This window comes from Stegostoma tigrinum, chromosome 1, assembly GCF_030684315.1.
Source record: "Stegostoma tigrinum isolate sSteTig4 chromosome 1, sSteTig4.hap1, whole genome shotgun sequence".
In the NCBI taxonomy this organism is placed as follows: Eukaryota; Metazoa; Chordata; class Chondrichthyes; order Orectolobiformes; family Stegostomatidae; genus Stegostoma; species Stegostoma tigrinum.
The window spans coordinates 67592612-67612393 of record NC_081354.1 but is presented as its reverse complement, the minus strand read 5'-3'; the positions used below and the strand labels follow the sequence as shown (position 1 = coordinate 67612393).

General features: G+C 38.1%; 1 protein-coding gene across 2 annotated transcripts in view; it reads right to left on the bottom strand.

Annotated features, from left to right (window-relative positions):
- Nucleotides 1-430: 430 nt before the first annotated feature.
- The window catches only part of mettl14 (methyltransferase 14, N6-adenosine-methyltransferase subunit), a 48410-nt gene continuing 29058 nt past the window's right edge, over nt 431-19782 (bottom strand). For both annotated transcript variants that reach the window (XM_059646078.1, XM_059646074.1), the window contains 5 exons: nt 18015-18156; nt 9769-9861; nt 8773-8889; nt 5093-5303; nt 431-2433 (listed from right to left, as the gene is read on the bottom strand). In XM_059646078.1, coding sequence (XP_059502061.1) covers nt 2129-2433; nt 5093-5303; nt 8773-8889; nt 9769-9861; nt 18015-18156 — 868 coding nt within the window. In that variant the 3' untranslated portion in view covers nt 431-2128. The remainder of the gene's footprint in view (nt 2434-5092; nt 5304-8772; nt 8890-9768; nt 9862-18014; nt 18157-19782) is intronic.

Sequence of the window (19782 nt, the reverse complement as noted above, 5' to 3'; positions counted from 1 at the left end):
TGGATGAACACAGCAGGCCAAGCAGCATCAGAGGAGCAGGAAGGCTGACGGTTCGGACCTAGACCCCTCTTCAGAGACTGAGTCAGATTTACATTATTTCACACCTGGAGCCTGACTTGCAGTTTAACATTGATAATGGGATTCTCCAAATCTGCAGTTCCAAGATAATAAAATGTGAGGGGATGGTTCGTTTGAGTCAGTTTTCCATTTAGCTGGCAGATACTCCCCACTGTTGCGGGGATAAATAAATAAAAGCATTAACAGTAACACATCAAGATTAACTGGCTGAAAATATTTTTTCAATGGACATTTCATAAGAGTATTGCAGTCAATTTCTTCAGATATTATGGTATCTGGAACAAAGCCAGAGGATTCTGTAGGAAACTACCTCAAATTTTTAAAAACAATTTATTTAGTTTTTAAAAACATGCACTAGGTATTTGTCACCTGAAGATCAGGAACAAAACTGTCAATCAAATACTTGAACACTTGAAAAAAAATCTGTAACTTGGCAGTGTGGTAAACAATTGATCTGGTTAGAGTATGTGAAATAGCAGTTCATCACAAACTGATATGCCATAAATTCATTCTGGACTGCAAGTAAATACAATGTTTCAAGTATCTTTCAACAATCAAATTTAAATAACAAAGCTAACAATTCCACAATAGACAAAACATTAACTAAAATAAAGCACATGAAATTTATTTTATCCTTGACCAAAAGAGTCTCAGATACCAAAACTGCCTGATTGATCAGATGGCATACAAGGGGGAGCCTCATACAGATGTGGTGTCATCGCTTTACAAAATTTGAGGACATCAAACAGATTGCTCAGTTTTAACTTGACAGTTCTTGAAAATATTCATTTTCACTTAGTTTTTTTTAAAAATATTCAAAAAGGTAAAACCTTTGTATTTAAAATAAAAAGCTCGATCGATACTAAAATGCTTTAACAGGTTTTTACAAACTTGTGGCTGTCAGAATGATTTACTTCAGAAGCAAAATTAATTGAATTTGATAAATTACTGAGCCAAATGGCCTCAAAAGCTATGTGGTTATGTATTACTCATTTAGAATATTTTCCACTCAGTAATTTGCTTTTTTTTATCAATTGCTCTATAATGATCAACTGGATTTTAATTTGTCACCAGAGTTACACTCATCCTGCAATTTCTTTCTAGACATTGTACTTTGGGATCATTTTCAATGGAAGATATTACCATGAAACAGTTAACAACAAATTGTAATGGAAAATGCAACAGAATTAAAAGTTTATGATAATGAACAAATAGAATATTCCACTTTTGTTTGTGTCTTTAATGGAATTAAATTATATGAAATTTAACAATGCTTAAATTTTTAAGTCTGTTTATAAGTTGATGCTCTGAAAATGAAAGCACTACAACGTAAGGCACAAACTTCTCAATATCATCCATCTCATCTGAACCTGGCAGGGCAGTATCCAAAATCTGTTGAGAGCTGACGACAGCTTTTATAATGTGATCATAATTTTTCTGACATATTGTTAAGGTAATGGGTTAAAATAATTTTGACACCTATGAACAGAACAGAGAAGACTGGGGACATGGTCTTGGCTCCAACCTGATCAGGCAGAAGCTGACAGTGTCCGTTACTTGCCCATAGATAATCAATTACAATAGTTCTGAGAGGAGCTGCACCAACTGGCTGGGAAACTGACACTACAGTTACGCCATCTAATAAGATCAAGCCAAACTGACAAGGGCAAAACACAAATATCTTCAAAACAATGAACTCAAAACATTATTTTTAGCTTCTGGACTTTAAGTTTGTTTGACATTTTACAGCTTTAAAAGACTTGCAATGAGTTTTAAATTGGAAAACAATTTAAATTACTGCATCAGATTTAAAGACAGCTATACCGTACTTTGAGTATTACAATACATTTTTCGTGATGAACGTGCACAAACTGTTGCTTGTGTACACATTACCTGTGTAAGTTTTGTTCTTATGCAGGTATTACTCCCTGGTTAAATAGTATGTATCAAGTAGTAAAAAAAAATTGGAGAGCAGTAATTAATTCAGATTGTGATTCTGAAATCCTGCTTCCACTGTCATTTCAACTGAATCCCCTTTTGGCTACTGCCATCACCGAGCAAATCCTCTATGGGCACCTCCACGTCCTCGGAATCCCCCTCTTTCTCCTCTGAAATTTCCTCTGTTTCTTTCTCTTCCTCTATCTCCACGTGCAGCCGAAGGTCCACCTCTTCCTCCACCTCGAGAGGCTCCACCTCCCCTATCTGATTTGGATTTTGGAGGTGGTGACTTGGGGCGAAGTCTCTCAATCTCCTCTGTACAACCAGTCAGGTGCACATTAGTACCAGTGAAGTATGAGCTATAGACTTCAGCATTAAAGTTACTGTTTGTAAGACTAGGACCCACAGTCAGCCATCCTAAAAACAAGGGGAAAAATTAAAGTAAATGCAAACTTATCCCTAAAATGCAAAAAAACTAAAGTTTAAATCAATTATAAATACCAGAGTCAAATAAAAATAGTGTTTTAAAATGTCCAGGAATGAGAAAATATCTAGTTAATTGATCTTTAAAAGTTATGGACATAACTTTGAGACAAGGGAACCAACAGATAACAATCCAGAGTTTTAGAGGTAACATCAACATTTAACACAATCACAAGTCCTCTCTGTAACAAAAACAAAAGCTGCTGGAAAAGCTCAGCAGGTCTGGCAGCATCTGTGAAGAAAACAAAAATTAGGAGTTAACATTTTGGGTCTGCTGACCCTTCCTCAGTTCCCTGTCTCTGATCTTTACTGAGATATGCAAAAACTAATTGTGACAGAAACAGCATACATAATTCCAGATCCTAAATTACAAAATTGAATAGCATGAAGTTAGACAAAAGGCTTGTTCGCCCAGAGTTAAGACTGGCCAATGCAGTTCTGACAAAAAGTTCACCATGCTTAGAAAGGTACACTAAAATAATTCACTGGAACAGGTACTAGAAGTTATGTTAAATTTATAAAGCAAACACTTTAAAAGAAATAGGACAATTGGAACTGCCAATGTGGTATACTGTATCCATTGTACCCACTGTGGCTTCCTCTACATTGGGGAAACCAAGCAGAGGCTTGGGGACCGCTTTGAAGAACACCTCCGCTCGGTTCGCAGTAAACAACTGCACCTCCCAGTCGCGAACCATTTCCACTCCCCCTCCCATTCTTTAGATGACATGTCCATCATGGGCCTCTTGCAGTACCACAATGATGCCACCCGAAGGTTGCAGGAACAGCAACTCATATTCCGCTTGGGAACCCTGCAGCCCAATGGCATCAATGTGGACTTCACCAGCTTCAAAATCGCCCCTTCCCCCACCGCATCCCAAAACCAGCCCAGTTCGTCCCCTCCCCCCACTGCACCACACAACCAGCTCAGCTCTTCCCCTCCCCCCACTGCATCCCAAAACCAGCCCAGCCTGTCTCTGCCTCCCTAACCTGTTCTTCCTCTCACCCATCCCTTCCTCCCACCCCAAGCCACACCTCCATTTCCTACCTACTAACCTCATCCCACCTCCTTTGACCTGTCCGTCTTCCCTGGACTGACCTATCCCCTTCCTACCTCCCCACCTATACTCTCCTCTCCACCTATCTTCTTTTCTCTCCATCTTCAGTCCGCCTCCCCCTCTCTCCCTATTTATTCCAGAACCCTCACCCCATCCCCCTCTCTGATGAAGGGTCTAGGCCCGAAACATCAGCTTTTGTGCTCCTGAGATGCTGCTTGGCCTGCTGTGTTCATCCAGCTCCACACTTTGTTATCTTGGATTCTCCAGCATCTGCAGTTCCCATTATCACAGATACAATTTATCTTACTACTAGTTTGGCAGGTTAAAGGAGTATATTGGCTTCTCAGATTAAAATATGCTTAATCAAAAGGTACTGGACTGCTATCAGCAATACTATGACTGTCCTAATAGAAAGGTTGAGCAACTGGACAAAAATCTCGCAAATGAGGCAGTGTGTGAAAAAATAGGTAAAGTTGTTTCCAGGAAAAGTAAATGGCAGAGCATTACTTAAATGGAGAATGACTGGAATTCCAGATGCAGATAGATCTTGTTGTTCTAGTCCACCAGTTCAAAAAGTTGGTACACTGGAATGGCAAATAATTAAGGCAGCAAATGGGATGTTATCTTGATTACGGGAAGAATTCAACACAACAGTAAGAATATCATATTTTGTTAATATAGGAAATTGGCGAGCCCACACCTCAAATATATTTTGCAGCTTCACCCTACTTATTTAAAAAGATTGTGAAAGGCATTGGAAGTGATTTAGAGGAGATTAACTAGATTGATACCAGAATCAATGGATTGTTTAATGCGGGCAAGTTTTGAAAATAAATGTATTTTTGTCCAACATTTATCCCTTACTTAACATCACAAGTAGGGATTATCTGTTACGTTGTTGTTTAAGGGAGGTTGTTGAGTGCATATTGGCTGCTGTGTTTCCTACACAGCAAAAGCAACTATATTTTAAAAAATACTTGATTAGTTGTAAAGTGCTTTGAGATGTTCAGCAATCAAGAAAAGTGAGATATAAATAGAATTCGCTCTTTAGCTTTTGAATTTCCAACCCCTCCATCCATTTAACAGGTAATATCCACAAACTTTGTAATAGCTTCAATTATTGCAAGTCTTATTGGGCAGCATTTAATACCAATGCTATAACATTATCAGAATTATGAATAGGAAATAAATTTAATTCAAAGTCAAATTTGATTAAAGTACGTGGACTTCAAGCAGTGCTGTCGGATGTCTGAGAAGTTAGTTCATTTTTAACCTGATGATTAGGTAAAATGCAAGATCAAAATTGCTGCTTGAGTGGAGATCAACCATACAGAACACACCAGACCCTGGATCTGGAACTTCTTTGACCTGTTTGGTTCTACTGAATGAGCTGTTGCAGATACCCAGGAAAAATAATCTTTGAATGCAACAGTTTTTTCACCAACTATCTTAAAAACTATATAAAGCAACAGAATGAGCTCGATATTTCAGCACAAATATTTTGCCTTCAAAAGAAATTTTAACAACGTCCACACCTGGTCTTATTGTGCTATCCCTTCCAAAAATATGCAACCTTCTTCGTCCCAGACAGAAGTGTTCAATAATATGAAATATTTCCACTGGCTTTTCAAGGTTTCCAATCTCTGGCTCTTCTGTAATAATCAGATCAATGTCCACATTTGCATGAATAAAATCACCATCGGTACTTCTACGTACTGTTCCTCTGATCCCCATCAGGCAGTGTTCCTGAAAAATAAAATTCTCAATACATTAGAAGTTAGACATTTGTCAATGAAATATATTAGTGAGTTTATGCTGTAACAATGCTGCATATGGGTTTTGGGTATATTGAATTTTGTTGTCAAAATGGTTGTCTGTCTCCACAAATAAAATATTTCATAATTGACATATGTCTCAGCCATGAAAGTTTGTAAAGACCAACATTTCTCAGAACTTAGAAATGCAAGTACATCAGGGGTATACAGTCCATTCTGTTTGGTTTGGTTTGGTTTGATTTGATTTAGGCTTTATTGTCACATGTACTCAAGTACAAGAGTACCGGGAAAAGTATGTAATGTTCCCATATATGGTGCATCTTGAATACAAAGGTACTTAGGTTCAAAACTTGGGTACTAGCAGCAACATAAATGGACATATACTACAACTTCAGCCAATATATCCTTCCCGGATTTTCAATATTGCAGCACAGGAATACACTCCAGACAGAGCTCCTTTGTTTCACCAGTTCCTTTTCCTTTCTTCTTTTTCCCACTCTTTTCTGCAGTTTTTCTTCCATCATGCTATGCCCCAACTTTTAACTTCATAAACTACCCTACCCAGATGGAATGGAGAATGGTGGCAAGTTGGAGTCCAGCCTGGTGCAAGAGACAAGTTGGAGACCACGCTAGCACGGGAGGCAAGACCTGGGAGGGAGTCGCAGCTGGCGTCCGGAGTGGGAACAGGCAGAGACCAGTCTGACACGGGAGGTGATCCTGGAGGTGAGTCAAGGATTGCGGCCCGGAGCAGGAGGCAGTCCGAGCCCAAGTCGGCCTGGGAGAGGAGTCCAGAGGCGAGTCCAGGCAAGAAGCCGGCAGCAGGAGGTATCGAGGCCTCGTGTTCGGAAGGTTGGCAGGCACAGACTCTGAAAAAGACTATAACTTGAGTACTTTTAACGATGCTTTCAATTCTTATTCTGGACTTCGAGTAAGTCGAGTACTTTTTAAAACTTTGTATTCTAATGCTAAACATTTCTTTTTTAAAAACTCTTTCAATTCTGTAACAACAGTTAAAGTATCTGTACCTATGTCCCCTGTACGTAAAATCACATCAAAGAGGCAACATTACAAACTTTTTACTGCACTCATTTGAGTGCACACGACAATAACGCCTATTCTATTCTATTCCTGGAGTATGGTGCCTAGAATTCAAAGCTGTATGCAAAACAGCTCATAAGCAAGGCTGTGTATGACGAAAACATAATTTATTCCTGAGAAAGCAAAGGAAGTCCATCTAAAGCATTCAAATTAAGTCTTGACCTTGCCTTCCATGTCAGTATGAAGAGACACGGAATGCAACAATTTAATGATTTTATTAATTATGAAATACATAGTCCCTGATCTTCTCGTCAACACTGGAAAGGGTGCACCTGCTGCTGACCTATCATTTGACCTTGGAGTTTTTACAACTTTATGCCACCTCTGGCAAGAAATAAGTCGCAACGTAACTGCAAAGCCACACCAATTTTCTTCACAAACTGAAAACACTTCCCTCAAGTTCTGTCTTCAGTTCATTGACGTACATTGTTTCAATATGGTCATCACCTTCGACACCAAGCTTCCCTCACTGGCCACAGTTGGCGGGGTAGGGAGCAGATTTGAGAGTGCCAGGGCAACGGTGGAGTTGAACATTGCTGCAACTGGCCTGTGCTTTGATTTGCCAGCTAATTCATTGAACAGTCATGTTCTTTAGTAGAACTCTTCAGAAGAAGGGTAAAGCCTAAGAAAATCAGTGTACAAATCAAAGTGAGCATATACTACGAAATCCAGATTTCTTTATTTTCTATGACAGTGGAATCAGAAAGCTGGAAAACAAAGTAGCAGTCCAAGCAGGGGAAGTTTTGCAACCGGAAGTTTAATCTTCCAGTATAAATAGTGCTCGTGCACGAGTCACGGCTTCCTCTGTAGGCTGCTGCACATCAGTGCTTCATGCTAAGTAACTCACTGCTGTCCATTCCGGAGAATCTGGTCAGTATGTTGTAAGAATTCATCATGAAAAATTCTGCATTAGAATGATTTAAAGCACTGATTTTAATAATAATTAGCAGTCATCTACATACAGAAAACAGTTTCTGCAATGAGATATGCTTTTCACAAACACGTTAACTGAAGCAGCAAACTACTTTTACGTAGGTTATATATTCCAAACCAAAGTTAAAAGTATATTGTGAATTCTATGAATACACCAATAAAGAATTCATTTATCAAGCAATGTAAATTGATGTTAATATTTAACAAATCTAATATCATGTACCAAAAGCAGAAAAACTGCTTTGATTATTAAAATTTATTTTTCATTCATCAGCATACTGCAGTGAACACTTTCAACTAGAGTGTCATCTGTGTCAATTAGCTGACCTTTTGGTTTCATTGAAATCTAGTGAACTATGCTGACCATTAACAATACCTTATTTACAAGTAAAGATTTTGTTCGTGGTTTTTCTGAACAGAAAAACTTTTTGCCATATCACAATCGGGTTGATATTTTGTCTGTTGTGAAATTTTTTGTCCTTACAATCAGTTTGAAGTTTGATTTTATCCAAAATCGGTTTCCTGTCAGCATATAACAAGATCAGAGCCAACTGGCAGCCAACCTTTGTTATCCTGGGTCTTTTTCCCATGCTCCTTGTGATGGTTATAAGCAACGACATGTTCCTACATACCCACCCCACCCCACACCCTGCCCCCCCCCCAACCACACAGTAAACTTTTCTATTCTTCACTACCAAAATCCCAGCTGAAATCAATAGCTATTCATGAAGGAAACTGCAATTGTAAGTTCACAATCCAAAACCAATAGTCATGCACCGTTTCTTAGTTAGAAAACTGCATGAGATTTTTTTGCTTAAAAAAAAGGAAAGACATTTTACAATTAAACAATTTTTATAGACCGAAATCTAGTTCTTGCAATGCAGCAACACTTAGTAGTAGGATTCATGCAGAGTCAGACTTTTCTTTTAAAAAAGTACAATTCCAAAGCTAGTAGTTGAACTTTAATTGTAATGAACTTTAATTGAAGTTCAGAGGTATTACACAAGGTGTTATTAAGCTACAGCAGGAGGCAAAGGTTGAGGAACATGTTTGAATTTTACTGACCCTCTTTTATTCAATACTGGGTAGTCACTTTCAAGGCCTTTTCCATCCTTCCCACTTTGCATTTCAGTTAGCACAATGGCACAAGTGAATAACTCTATTCACAAAGCTATAATAGAGCTTCATAGAGCAAATTAGGAAAATGAACAGTGCCTTCCATATTATCTCACACCAAAGGCTATAGGAATTGGTGAGGAATTAGTTACCCATTCTGAACTGCAATTCTCTATGAAATTCAATTGAATAACAGAAGAAAAAACAGGTGCTTTTTTTGTATGACTGCATGGGTTCTGAGCAAACTCAATGAAAGAGTTTGGGCTTGCTCCCAAGTCAGACAAGACACTTGCCTTTGTTCGTTGGAAGACTGCCTTTGGGTCCAGGGTTTTCGTTTTTCCAGGATTATTCTTATTGGTTTTGATCCAACAAATATCTTCACAACGCCTGAAACCCCACTTGCGTAGGCACTAGAATCAATAAAGTGTGACTAATGCATAAAAATATAAAATCTCTAAAATCAGGGCTGGTAATCATAAACTACATACTCGAGTACATTTTGATTTCACTTTAAACTCAGGAACTTGCCAGTTTAATAAAATAAGACACCGTTCAATAATTAATTTAGCTATAATGTTGATAAAATTTATTGTTAATTGCCTCATATAGTCACAACAATAACAAAAAGCAGTTATATTCAAAACACAAGTATAATTTCACTACAATAAAAGTATAGAATAATGAAAATGATCTGGGGAGAAAGGAAAAACTGGCTTAAAAACTTCAAACTATGTAAGAATATTAATGAAAATTCTTATTAAAAGCAGTTCAAAAAATGTTAACAATTGCAAAACATGCTTCAGGGTTTATGAAAGGAAGGAGTCCTTAGGGCTAATAATTAAAGTGTGCAAACTTCTAACAAATGTTTGAATAGTGGAATGTTATTCCTTGCAGTATTAATAGCAGATTTTCAGAAAAGGAATTCTGTCCACTGAAGAGGACGTATTGCTGCTATTTATTAATAAAGTTGACGAGATATGAACTATCTTGATGGAAAAATTTGGCAGAAGAGGATTGCTTTTAATATCCAAATTAATTGAAAATGCAGAATAGTATGTTCCTGCTATCTTGATTTAAAAAAAACAAATCTGTTGATGAAAATGTTAGACAAAGAACAGCATACTAGATAGATTAGGGCGAATTGTGCACTCAGCTCAAAACTCAATACACTCCATCCATTGATGGCAAACAATTGGTCAGCAGTAAACCAGACATGTTTATCATCTGAATAGACTATTCAGTAAATGAAGGATCTTTCTGCTATAGATTGCTGTTGCTTTACAACTTACCACTCTTCCAAGGTCAAGTCCATCCCCAGAACCACACCATAAGAAGACAAATGACCTTGGAGCGGCAATTTCTTCAATTTCGAGCTTCATGATCTATAGGAGGAAAAAAGATTGCTATGAAGATGTTTCTTCTCGAGTTAAAAATAACTACTTGCAAGTAGTTTCTTCAATGTCAGAAACTAATTCTTCATTATTCATGAATACATTTTTAATTTATTTCCTTGCTGGGTACAGACTTGAACTCACCTCCTAGCCTTTTGTGGACTATTTGGTTACTTTTCTATAACCTGTTTCCAGTGAGTTATGATTTCCACTCAAGAGCATTTCTTTAATGTTAGCTTGTAGCAAAAATCATTTATTACAACACATGAGGGCAAAGGTATCTTTGCACAATGGTATCCAATATTGAAGTCTGATGTTTATAACTGTATGAGAGAAAGACAAAAATGTGCTAAAGTAAACATGTAACTTGACAGGTGTCAATCATGAGGTTAAGACAAAAAGAACCTCTTGATGTTCCCCTTGACTGTTTCCCATCAGTTTGCTGGAAACTCAGTGTTCTAGGATCAACAGTTTCACATTCTGCTTCCACGTTCCTTTGCCGTCGCGCTGGTCATCCTGTAGGTGACAATCGGCCAGGAGAAAGCAGTGTTCCGAGAAGAACGCCGGCTTGACATCAGTGGATCTGATTGAGAACGCTAGTTACTCAGCATAACTTAGCTTATTTTATTGCTACAAATCTTTCAGTTTACCATTGCATTAAAAAACCCATTAACATTACTAAACGATATTAGAACTCTTCTTTACCCTCATTTCATTTGTCGTGCCTCAATATTTTTATATGTATGTTATTTGTTCTCAAAGCAAATGCTAACAGCAAATAAGTGTGTGTGTAGGTTGCGCTAATTTCACTTCAAAACAGTATCAATTTGCAAAGGACTATTTTAACGAAAAACCTTTCCATATTCAAAACATACTTTAATATGAAAATTCCACTGAGGGTTTCTACGTGATGTGGCAGGGGCCAAACTCGTGACATGGCTGTAATCAGCATAGAAGCAGGAAATGTGGCCCACATATGTTCACCACCTGCAGCACTTCACTCGAGGTACAAAATGAAATAATTGTCTTTATGCCTTGAGGGACAAAGTCTACCTTGTTTCAATTACAGCACTGTCACAAAAGAGTGCTGCAAAATAAATATGTTGGACCGCCCTGCCAACTTCTAATTGCCATTCCATTCTAGTGGATAAACTAGAACAGAAAAGTCAAACACAGACCAATTTACAGTTCAGTGAAACCACGTCTCAAAAGGTCAGATGTTCTTGCTTTGACAACAGCATCTTTATCAGACTGCCAACCAGAACAGTTTCAGAGGAAGTATAAAACAGTGTTGCAACTCTGTCCCCAAGGACATTAAAAATCCAGCACCATGCCACATCAAGGAATTCTTGGACATTATTATAGTGAAGCTAGTAGAACTGCCAAGTTGCACAACAGGCACCTTTTTCCAGTTTAGTCATGCATGAGAATACAAAACTAATCTTAACTGAAACAGCCTGGCTTCTCAACCCACTGCCGTTCTCCAGTAAAGATTTTCCCTGACTCTAGTGTCTGCAGATTCAATCCACCACAAACAAATGGCAAAAATTTTCTCCCCAACAATATGGCTCTCAGGTAGCTGAACAGCTTCAGTCTACGTGATATAATCAGAGCCTTCAGACCTACAGAAAGTGGCAAGGTAGGGCACGCAGGGGTCCTTGTCCCTGCAATAAATTGATACCTAAAGCCTGAAGAAAGCTACTTTCCTCACCAGTTGATGTAAACGTTTGCTTTTAACCAGGAAGTCAGAGTCTTAAGTTGTGAATCAGTCCTTCTACATTTCCTGCATCAAGTGACAGTGCCTAAAGAAGAGATTAAGGAGCACCAAGTCCTGGCAAGCCAAAAGAATCATCTCAGCTAATTGTGGGGTCAGGGACTGTTGAACTAACCTTTCAGCTTTTCCTATTACTCATAACACCAATGTAGGTCTTCCTGTATATGTTTCTATAAACATGCATGTTTTTCTTTTGACTGAGGGGGAGGGGAGAAATGGAAGAAAAAATTATAAAGGGCTTACAGTTTAAATCAGGAGTGTTATATGCTAACAGTTCATAGTTGTTTACTTGTAGTAAGAATCTATTTGCTTTAATAAATAGTAATTCCTGCTAAGTACAGAAACTGGAATGGTGTACTCTTTCAACATGGACAGGTAAACTGGGCACTTTTGTATGCTTTGATAAGATCTTTAACTTGAGATGACTCCAGAACAGGAGGACTTGATTGCCAGTGCACCAACCAAAAACAAGACATGCTATAAAACTCACTAATTTTAGCGTTTACAAGCTAAGGCTAAGCAGATTTGCTTCCTGCTCGAGTGCAAAGTGAATATATTAACATGCAACTGCAAAGCTCATTTTCAAATATTAAGTGAAGGTTTTAGTGTGGAAGATTAGGTGAATGTAGACACCTAAACATATCAGATACATATTTTCTTATCAGCTCTGATTAAATAGGAAAAATACTGCTATTTGTTTTCCTGAATATTACTGTTTATAGTTCTTCTGATTCTTGGAAAATTCAAGTATCTCCTCAATTGTCACATGGGCTGTATGTGGAACTTCTGTTTACATCTTTGCATCCATATTTCAAAAAACCTCTATTTTCTCCTAAAGATCTTTATATACTGCCCAGTTTCTGAAGCATATGGAAAGCAGGTAAAACGTAGCATTTTCATTTTTAAACCTTGTCACAAGATCGTGCTTGATTGATGCTAACACATCCTTCACTTCCATAAAATTCATTCAGCTATCTCTGTCCTTCTTCTAACTTCTGCATCACAAACATAAAACTGCTGTATTCCAGAGTTAAATTAACCAAGGCGGGATTTTATGTAATAAGAGCTTGATGCTTATGCTTTAGCACACTAATAAGATTTATGCTATTCTACACTGCTGTTTTGATATTACCATTAAAAGCAGGTAACAAGGAATGATGTGGACATGTGCCTGTTTGCTTGATACTTTTTTTATAATTTAAAAAAATTTCTTCTTTAAAGTTCTGCTAGTACAATATTTCAAAACCAACTGAATTTCAAAGTCACTGACTCAAGTGTCAGTTTGTGTTTAGGTACAAACTAGTAACCTTGCTCTCTTCCATTTACCATTAATGTAAATCATTGGTAAAGCTACAGGAATTTGTCAAGCAGTTGCCAAATGAACCAGTAGGTTCAGTTTACCAACGCTTCAGGTAGATTTGTGCTTCCGCCCCCACCACCCCCCTACCTTTGAACTTGGATGTTGATTTAAATCAAAGAATAAGGAAAGTAATTTTTTTTTTAAAATCAGGAAAGTAAAGCAGCAAGTGAATTAATAAGAATATTGCAGCAGCGCGACTACACACAAATGTTGGTTTCACCAGAATGCAGTGGAATTTGTGGTGTGATCATTCAGAGAGATGGGGATAGTTTATGATAAAAATAACTAAAAATAAGAGCTAAAGTAGTTTAGATGAGTAAGTAACAGTAGAAACCTTAAGAATACAAGTTTTATAGATTAAACAAGATTGACTAAAAAGCAAACTACAAATAGTAATATCAAAACACAAAACGCTAATTAAATAATACATGATACAGATGCAGGCAATTGATATTCTGCAACTGCAGTACTTAATGAATGCTAGTGTGGTCTACAATGACCACATCCGACATGAAACATTTGAAATTCAGGGAATTTTGGTTCAGAATGATAGGTTAGGGTCTGAGCTTTGCATACTGCAATGCTGTATGGAAGGACAAGGTGATGGCTATCTAGACATTTTATTCTAAGATGCAGTCACTCTCCTTCAATCAAATACATCAGATATGGTCAGGAATAAGGTGGTGTGACTACGACTGAATTCGATATGGGGACCCAGAAAGCAGGACTAGAGGAGCCCTAAACTTGCTCGACAGGTGCAAGGTTTGTGCAGCCTATGTGGTTAAGCATAAGGGACTCACGAAGCGTGAGTAAACATATCACAGCATTATTATGCAGAGAGCATTCCAGTACAGAGGTAAAAAGGAATGCAGTAACATTTAACATCGTACTTATGAAAGCAGATTCTGCTGTCTTCAAGAGAGATTGTCTGCCCACAGCCTATGTTGGCTGTTCAGTTCCAAGGCTAAGGACTTCTTGGGACTAGAAAGAAACTTGGCATGGGAGGAGAAGGTCCAACAATTGTGGCCCATGTACTGTTGACAGAGATATAATTAAGATGGAAGTTCTTCTGAGGGAACATGAGTGGCTAGGGGCTAAATTAGAAAGTAGAACTACAGAAGTTCTCTGGGTTATTATGTGAGCCATGAGAAAATTGAAAAAGGACCAATTAAATTTAATGGTTGAAAGCACTGCTCAAAGATTGGTGTGGGAGAAATGGGTTTCAATTCATGGGGCACCGAGATTTAGGAAAGGGAAGCTGTTCTATTCTGTTAGCTTTACTTGAATTATACTGGGTTCCATGTCCTCATCAATTGAATAACTAAGACAACAGATAGGACTTTACACTAAATAGTGGAGGAGAAAGTTTTAGTGTGTGGAAATTTAGAAAGATAAAAAAAGAAATAACAAGGTAATAGTGCAGGATAACACTATGGTAATGGTAACAAGGAATAAACAGGAGTATATATAAATAACAGTATGTCAAAAAATAGGGTCAGAATTGGCAAAATGGTTAAACAAATTTCTAGGCTCTTACTTGAATGTACACTGCATTCAAAATTAGAATAGTTGAAGGCACGAATCAAAACAAGTATGATCTGCCAGCTGCTACGGAAATACAGTTACAAGGTGACCAAGGCACATTTAGTGACACGTGGCATTTCAGAAAAACAGGCAGAAAGAAAAAATGTTGTGGTCTCTCTTGTAGTAAATATAGGATCAATAGGGTAGTGAGAAATTACTGTAGCTTGCAAGACTGGGGTAGAACCTTTGTGAGTCAAAATTTAAAAAAAATCACAGCCAAAATAAATCACCGATAAGAGGAGCTGAAATACTCCCAAATAATTGTGACACAGTAAGACAGAAAATCAAGAAACAAATGAGGTATTGCAATAATCCTGGGTGGTTTTATTCTTTACACTGATTGAGAAATAAAGCTGGTAGGGGTAACCTTGAAGACAAGTTCAATCAATATATTGTTCTAAGAAACAGTGTTTCAAGAAACTAACCAGGAAACAGGATAATTTAATTTGATAATATTTAATGAGGCAGAATTGATTATCTGATCAAATAGCAAAGTATCCTTTAAGGAAGAGTGACTATAAAACAATGAATTTCACTTCAATATGAGAACAAAAATCTTTGTTCTAAAACTAGTGACTAAATTTAAAGGTAATTATAAATTAAAAAAAGATGAACTTGGCTAAAATCGGCTGGGAAAACAGTTTACAAAACAAAAGCTGCTTAGATAAGAAGTGACAGATTCAAAGCAGCAATTTCATAATTCTCAGCAAATACATATTAAAAAGAGAAAATCTCCAGAAGGATGAATCATCCATGGTGAACTAAAGACGTTAAGTATAATATTTAATTGAAAAAGAATGTTTACAATGATGTGAAGCTTAGTGATAGCTCAAAGTTTTGAAGAAAAGAAATAGAATCCAGCCAAGTATAACAGAGAGAGAGAAAATAATAAGAAACATAAATCTTCTGGCTTTGTTTTTGTAAGTATATAAAATAAGTAGTGTAGTCAATGTAAATGTTAGTCCCAGACTGAAGAGCACAGCCCAAATGGAGTCACAGAAATGGAGAAGGGGGTTGAGAAACATAAAAACTATCATACAGTAGATGGCTTTAAATAGTGATAGAGAAAATGGTGCAGCTCCTATTCCAGTGACATGGCACACAAAAGCAGATGAGTGAGCTTGGAATTTGTGCTACAAGCCGCAGTCTCGCATTGGTGCTGCTCAGCTGAAAAGCCTGACATGGATGCAGTTTTTAAACAGTCATGCATATCTGACACCTTGCATTCAAACCGCTTGAAGAATCCTGCGATCTGTAGACTTTAATGAAAGCCTCGCCCAAGGAGATGCAAGGCAATCAATAGGATTCTCTCACAGAGGAAGCTGACAGAGGGAATTTTCTGAGACCTTGAAGTCTCAAGGTGATTAAAGAGCTCTGAAACTTCCTGGAATTGCTCTTTCCCAGCTCCTCCTTCAATCAAACTCTCCATCCCTGGCTTGCCCATCTCCCCAAATGGATCACTGTTCTACATTGTTCCCGATTGTTTGCTCCCCTTGCCTCTTCCTTCCTTGGTTTGGAGGCTCAGCAAGCAGCTGCTATTCCACAACACTCACTTAGTCTGCCATAGGGCTGGACATTTCACTGTTTTGCAGCTCAATAGCCTTTGAACAGAGAAATTTAAAATTAAAAAAGGTGGGCAGAGAAGGAGAAAAGGCTTCACCTGACAGGGATAAGGAAGTGGCGGTGAGTAGGTCTAAAAATCACAAAATAAATGTAGGGAACACCTGGAGGTTTGCACAGCCAAAACAAAGAGTTAAAGGGAATAAAGCTCATGGTATATCTCCAATCCACTTACAGGACAATTTACACCAGTAACTATCACTGTAATGCAAGAATACTATATATTCAGGGTATGGGCTAGGCTAAACCGCTTGAGATTTTTGGTTAGCAGTCTGAGCTTCTGTGGATGCTGAGGACATCCCTACCTTGCCTTTTTTCACTTTACCCTCTCAGACAGAGATATTGTTTCTGTCTTGCCTTGCCATGGTTGTCAGAGGCCTCAGTCAAGACAACAGGGAAAAGTGTTTGCACAGGGAGTCCAGGCATTCTTGGTCAAGGTCAAAAATGAAAATTGTTGCAGAAACTCAACAGGTTTGACAGCATCAGTGGAGGGAAAGCAGAGTTAATGTTTTGGGTACAGTGGCCCTTCTTCAGGTCAAGGACAGCCTCTGATATCACTCGAGGGGTGTGGGCACAGTGAACCAGCCAGTCAACGTAGGGATCCTCTCCTCATTAAGGATAAGAATTTGAGCAGACCACCACCCATTTTAACTCTTTCTGCACTATTTCTAGTAGGAACAGATTTCCTCAGGAATAACGGGGGAGCAGCTACTAAATGAGGAAAAAGTGGGTGGAGCAGCTGTTACTTTTGGTGCAAGTGAGGCTGGCTCACATTGTTCTCACCCCTGGACTTGTATCACAGGCTGCCCCTGACCCGAAGAAGAGTCACTGGACCCAAAATATTAACTCTGGTGCTAATGAGGTTGCACTGCGATGAGTGATTAGGCAGGAAAGAGAGCAGTGTTAATGGTGTTGGAAGTTGCGTGGGTGAGAGCAAGTGATGTTGCAGGCAGTGGGAGGTTACAGTATGAACATTGGTGGGGAAAGTCAGCGTGGTTGCAGAAATAGAGTGAGCGAATGTTATGGAAAGAAGATGGCAGCAATGTGGAGAAAGTCGTTGATCTTCTTATATTGCTGGGCATGCCCCCAGGCAGTGGAGAGAGCTTTAACTTAAGTGGCGACCCTGGAGTAGACCGCATGCACAATATTGCCTTTTCTGAAAGGTTTTAAGAAATTGGAGGCATAGTTTCAGGATAAGGGCCATCTGTTTCCAGTTAAGATGAGGAGCAATTATTTTCTAAGAGGGTTGTGTATCATTAGAATTCTGAACCCAAGAGGGCTATGGAGGCTGAGACATTGTATATATTCAAAGTGGACGGAGACAGATTCTTAAGCTTTTGAATTTCAAGGGTCATGAGCAGCAGGAAAGTGAGTTGAGGCCAACATCATATCAGACACAACTTTAAGTTGGCAAAAGGTTGTTCAAACTCCTGCTCCTATTTCTTGTGCATTCTTTTAAACAGAAATTAAACTATTTCCTGTTTATGCATCTTGTGATTTATATGCATGTGCTTCAATACAGGTCAACTTATTTCTTCATCCTATCAGATTTTGTTATGCTGTTTCAACTAAACTACTTCTTAAAGTTAACCTGGTATACAACAATACTTTAACACACATATTTACTAATGAACAAGTCTTAATGGTTTGAAATGGCTTTATGTCCAAGTAATTAACTGCAAGTTAATTCAGAATACACAACCTTCCCCAACTCAGTCTTATTTTACTTAAAAACATTTTCAAATGATAACCTGCTCTACAAAGATCATAAACAAAACAAAACATCAACAAATCTAGGCAACTTACATCATCCCATGTCCAGCATTTCTCAACAGCTGTTACTCCAGTTTCTCTGTAGTATTCTTCCAAAGGTGGCTCCACCAAAATAACGTCAAACTTGCACTTCAGCTCTCTGATATCAAATGTCTCTAGGTCAGCTGGTAAATACCTATTTACAAGCAAAATTGTCAACTTAATTCTAAGTTCATCTGTTGGTGGTACAGTGTATTTCCCCAGTGTAAACATCACAAATTTGGTCAGAATTGGAATGGACTTGCAGGATTTCTGTGCAAACATACCACCTGGTGTACAATGCACATACTTGAAAAGTTTAATCTTTTAGCCTCAAAATTTCAGATAGGCTGGGGGGGGGGGGGGGGGGGGGGGGGGAAGGAGGAGGAGAGAAAGAGGCTGGTGTGGTTAAAAACAGAACTATTGCAATGAACAATTAAAATTAAAAGAAAAAATAAGGATCTAAATTTAGCAGTCAACTGTGAAACAAAATCCGTTTGAATCTGGTACAAGTCAAGGAGATTTTCAGTTTTTCAGCAAAATTGCAAATAAGCAAGCTGCCAATCACATTTATTTATTCCAGACTGCAAAACAGGAGTTAACACGGATAGAATTTTTTTCACTTTAATTTTTAAAGTTGCAGAATAAATTATGAGAACATACTCAAGGAATTGAAGTGAAGGTCCAAGTATCTACCAGCTACACAAAATAATGCCTCCAATGTGTGGAATTCAACAGTGGAGAAAGTTGACATTCAGCAAGTCTAAAATTACTCTTTCAGATCACGTGATGCCATTTAGCTAACAATGAGCATAACACTGTTAAACATCCAGTTAAGCCTCATTTCACAAGATGTAATATTTTTCATAAGGGATTTAATGGCAAATTAATAACACAGGTTGTCAGTTCAATGATTTTTCACTAATAGCACTGTTGAGTGCTGCTTTTACTGAAGCATGGGATTATGACATCCTGAGGATGTTAAAGGAACTTTATAAATGTAAAGCTTTTTTTCTTTTAACAACCCAAAGTGCAAGTTGAAAATATTAAGTCCACAAGACATTGGAACAGAAGTAGGCCAGTTACTGAATCTGCTCTGCTATTCAAGAAATCATGGGTTACCTGAATCCTCAACTTCACTTTCCTGCCTTTCCCCATAACCTTCAATTTCCTATCTGATGAAAAATCTGTCTATCTCAACCTTGAACGTATTTAACAATACAGCCTTAACAGTTCTGTGGCAAAGAATTTGACAGATTCATTACACTCGGGGAAGAAATTCCTCCGTCTGTCTTAAATGGATGACCTCTTATTCTGAGAATGTGCCCTCTGGTCCTAGCCTCTCCCCACCAGGGGAAACAATTTTTCTGCATCCACTCTGTCATATCCTTTAAGAATCTTGTATGTTTCAATAAGGTTGCTTCTCATTTTTCTATATTCCAACAAATACAGGCACAATCTACTCAACATTCCTCAAAAGACAAACCCTGCATATATGGTAGCTGCCTAGTGAACCTCCTCTGGACTGTCTCCAATGCCAGTGTATCGTTCCTCAAGTAAAATACAGGGATGTGCTATCACATGACATTTAAACCTAGACGGTACAGTAGAATAAATACGGGGGACACAAATTTCCATTTCAGAAACTACTCCGCAGCAAAAGACCTTGTAACTTTTCATGTTTGAGTACAGAGATGATGTATTTTAACTGCACAAGAACTTTAACTCATTTCCCTACAGCTCTAAATGCATGGTAATTTGGACAGTGCCAATATTTGTGTGG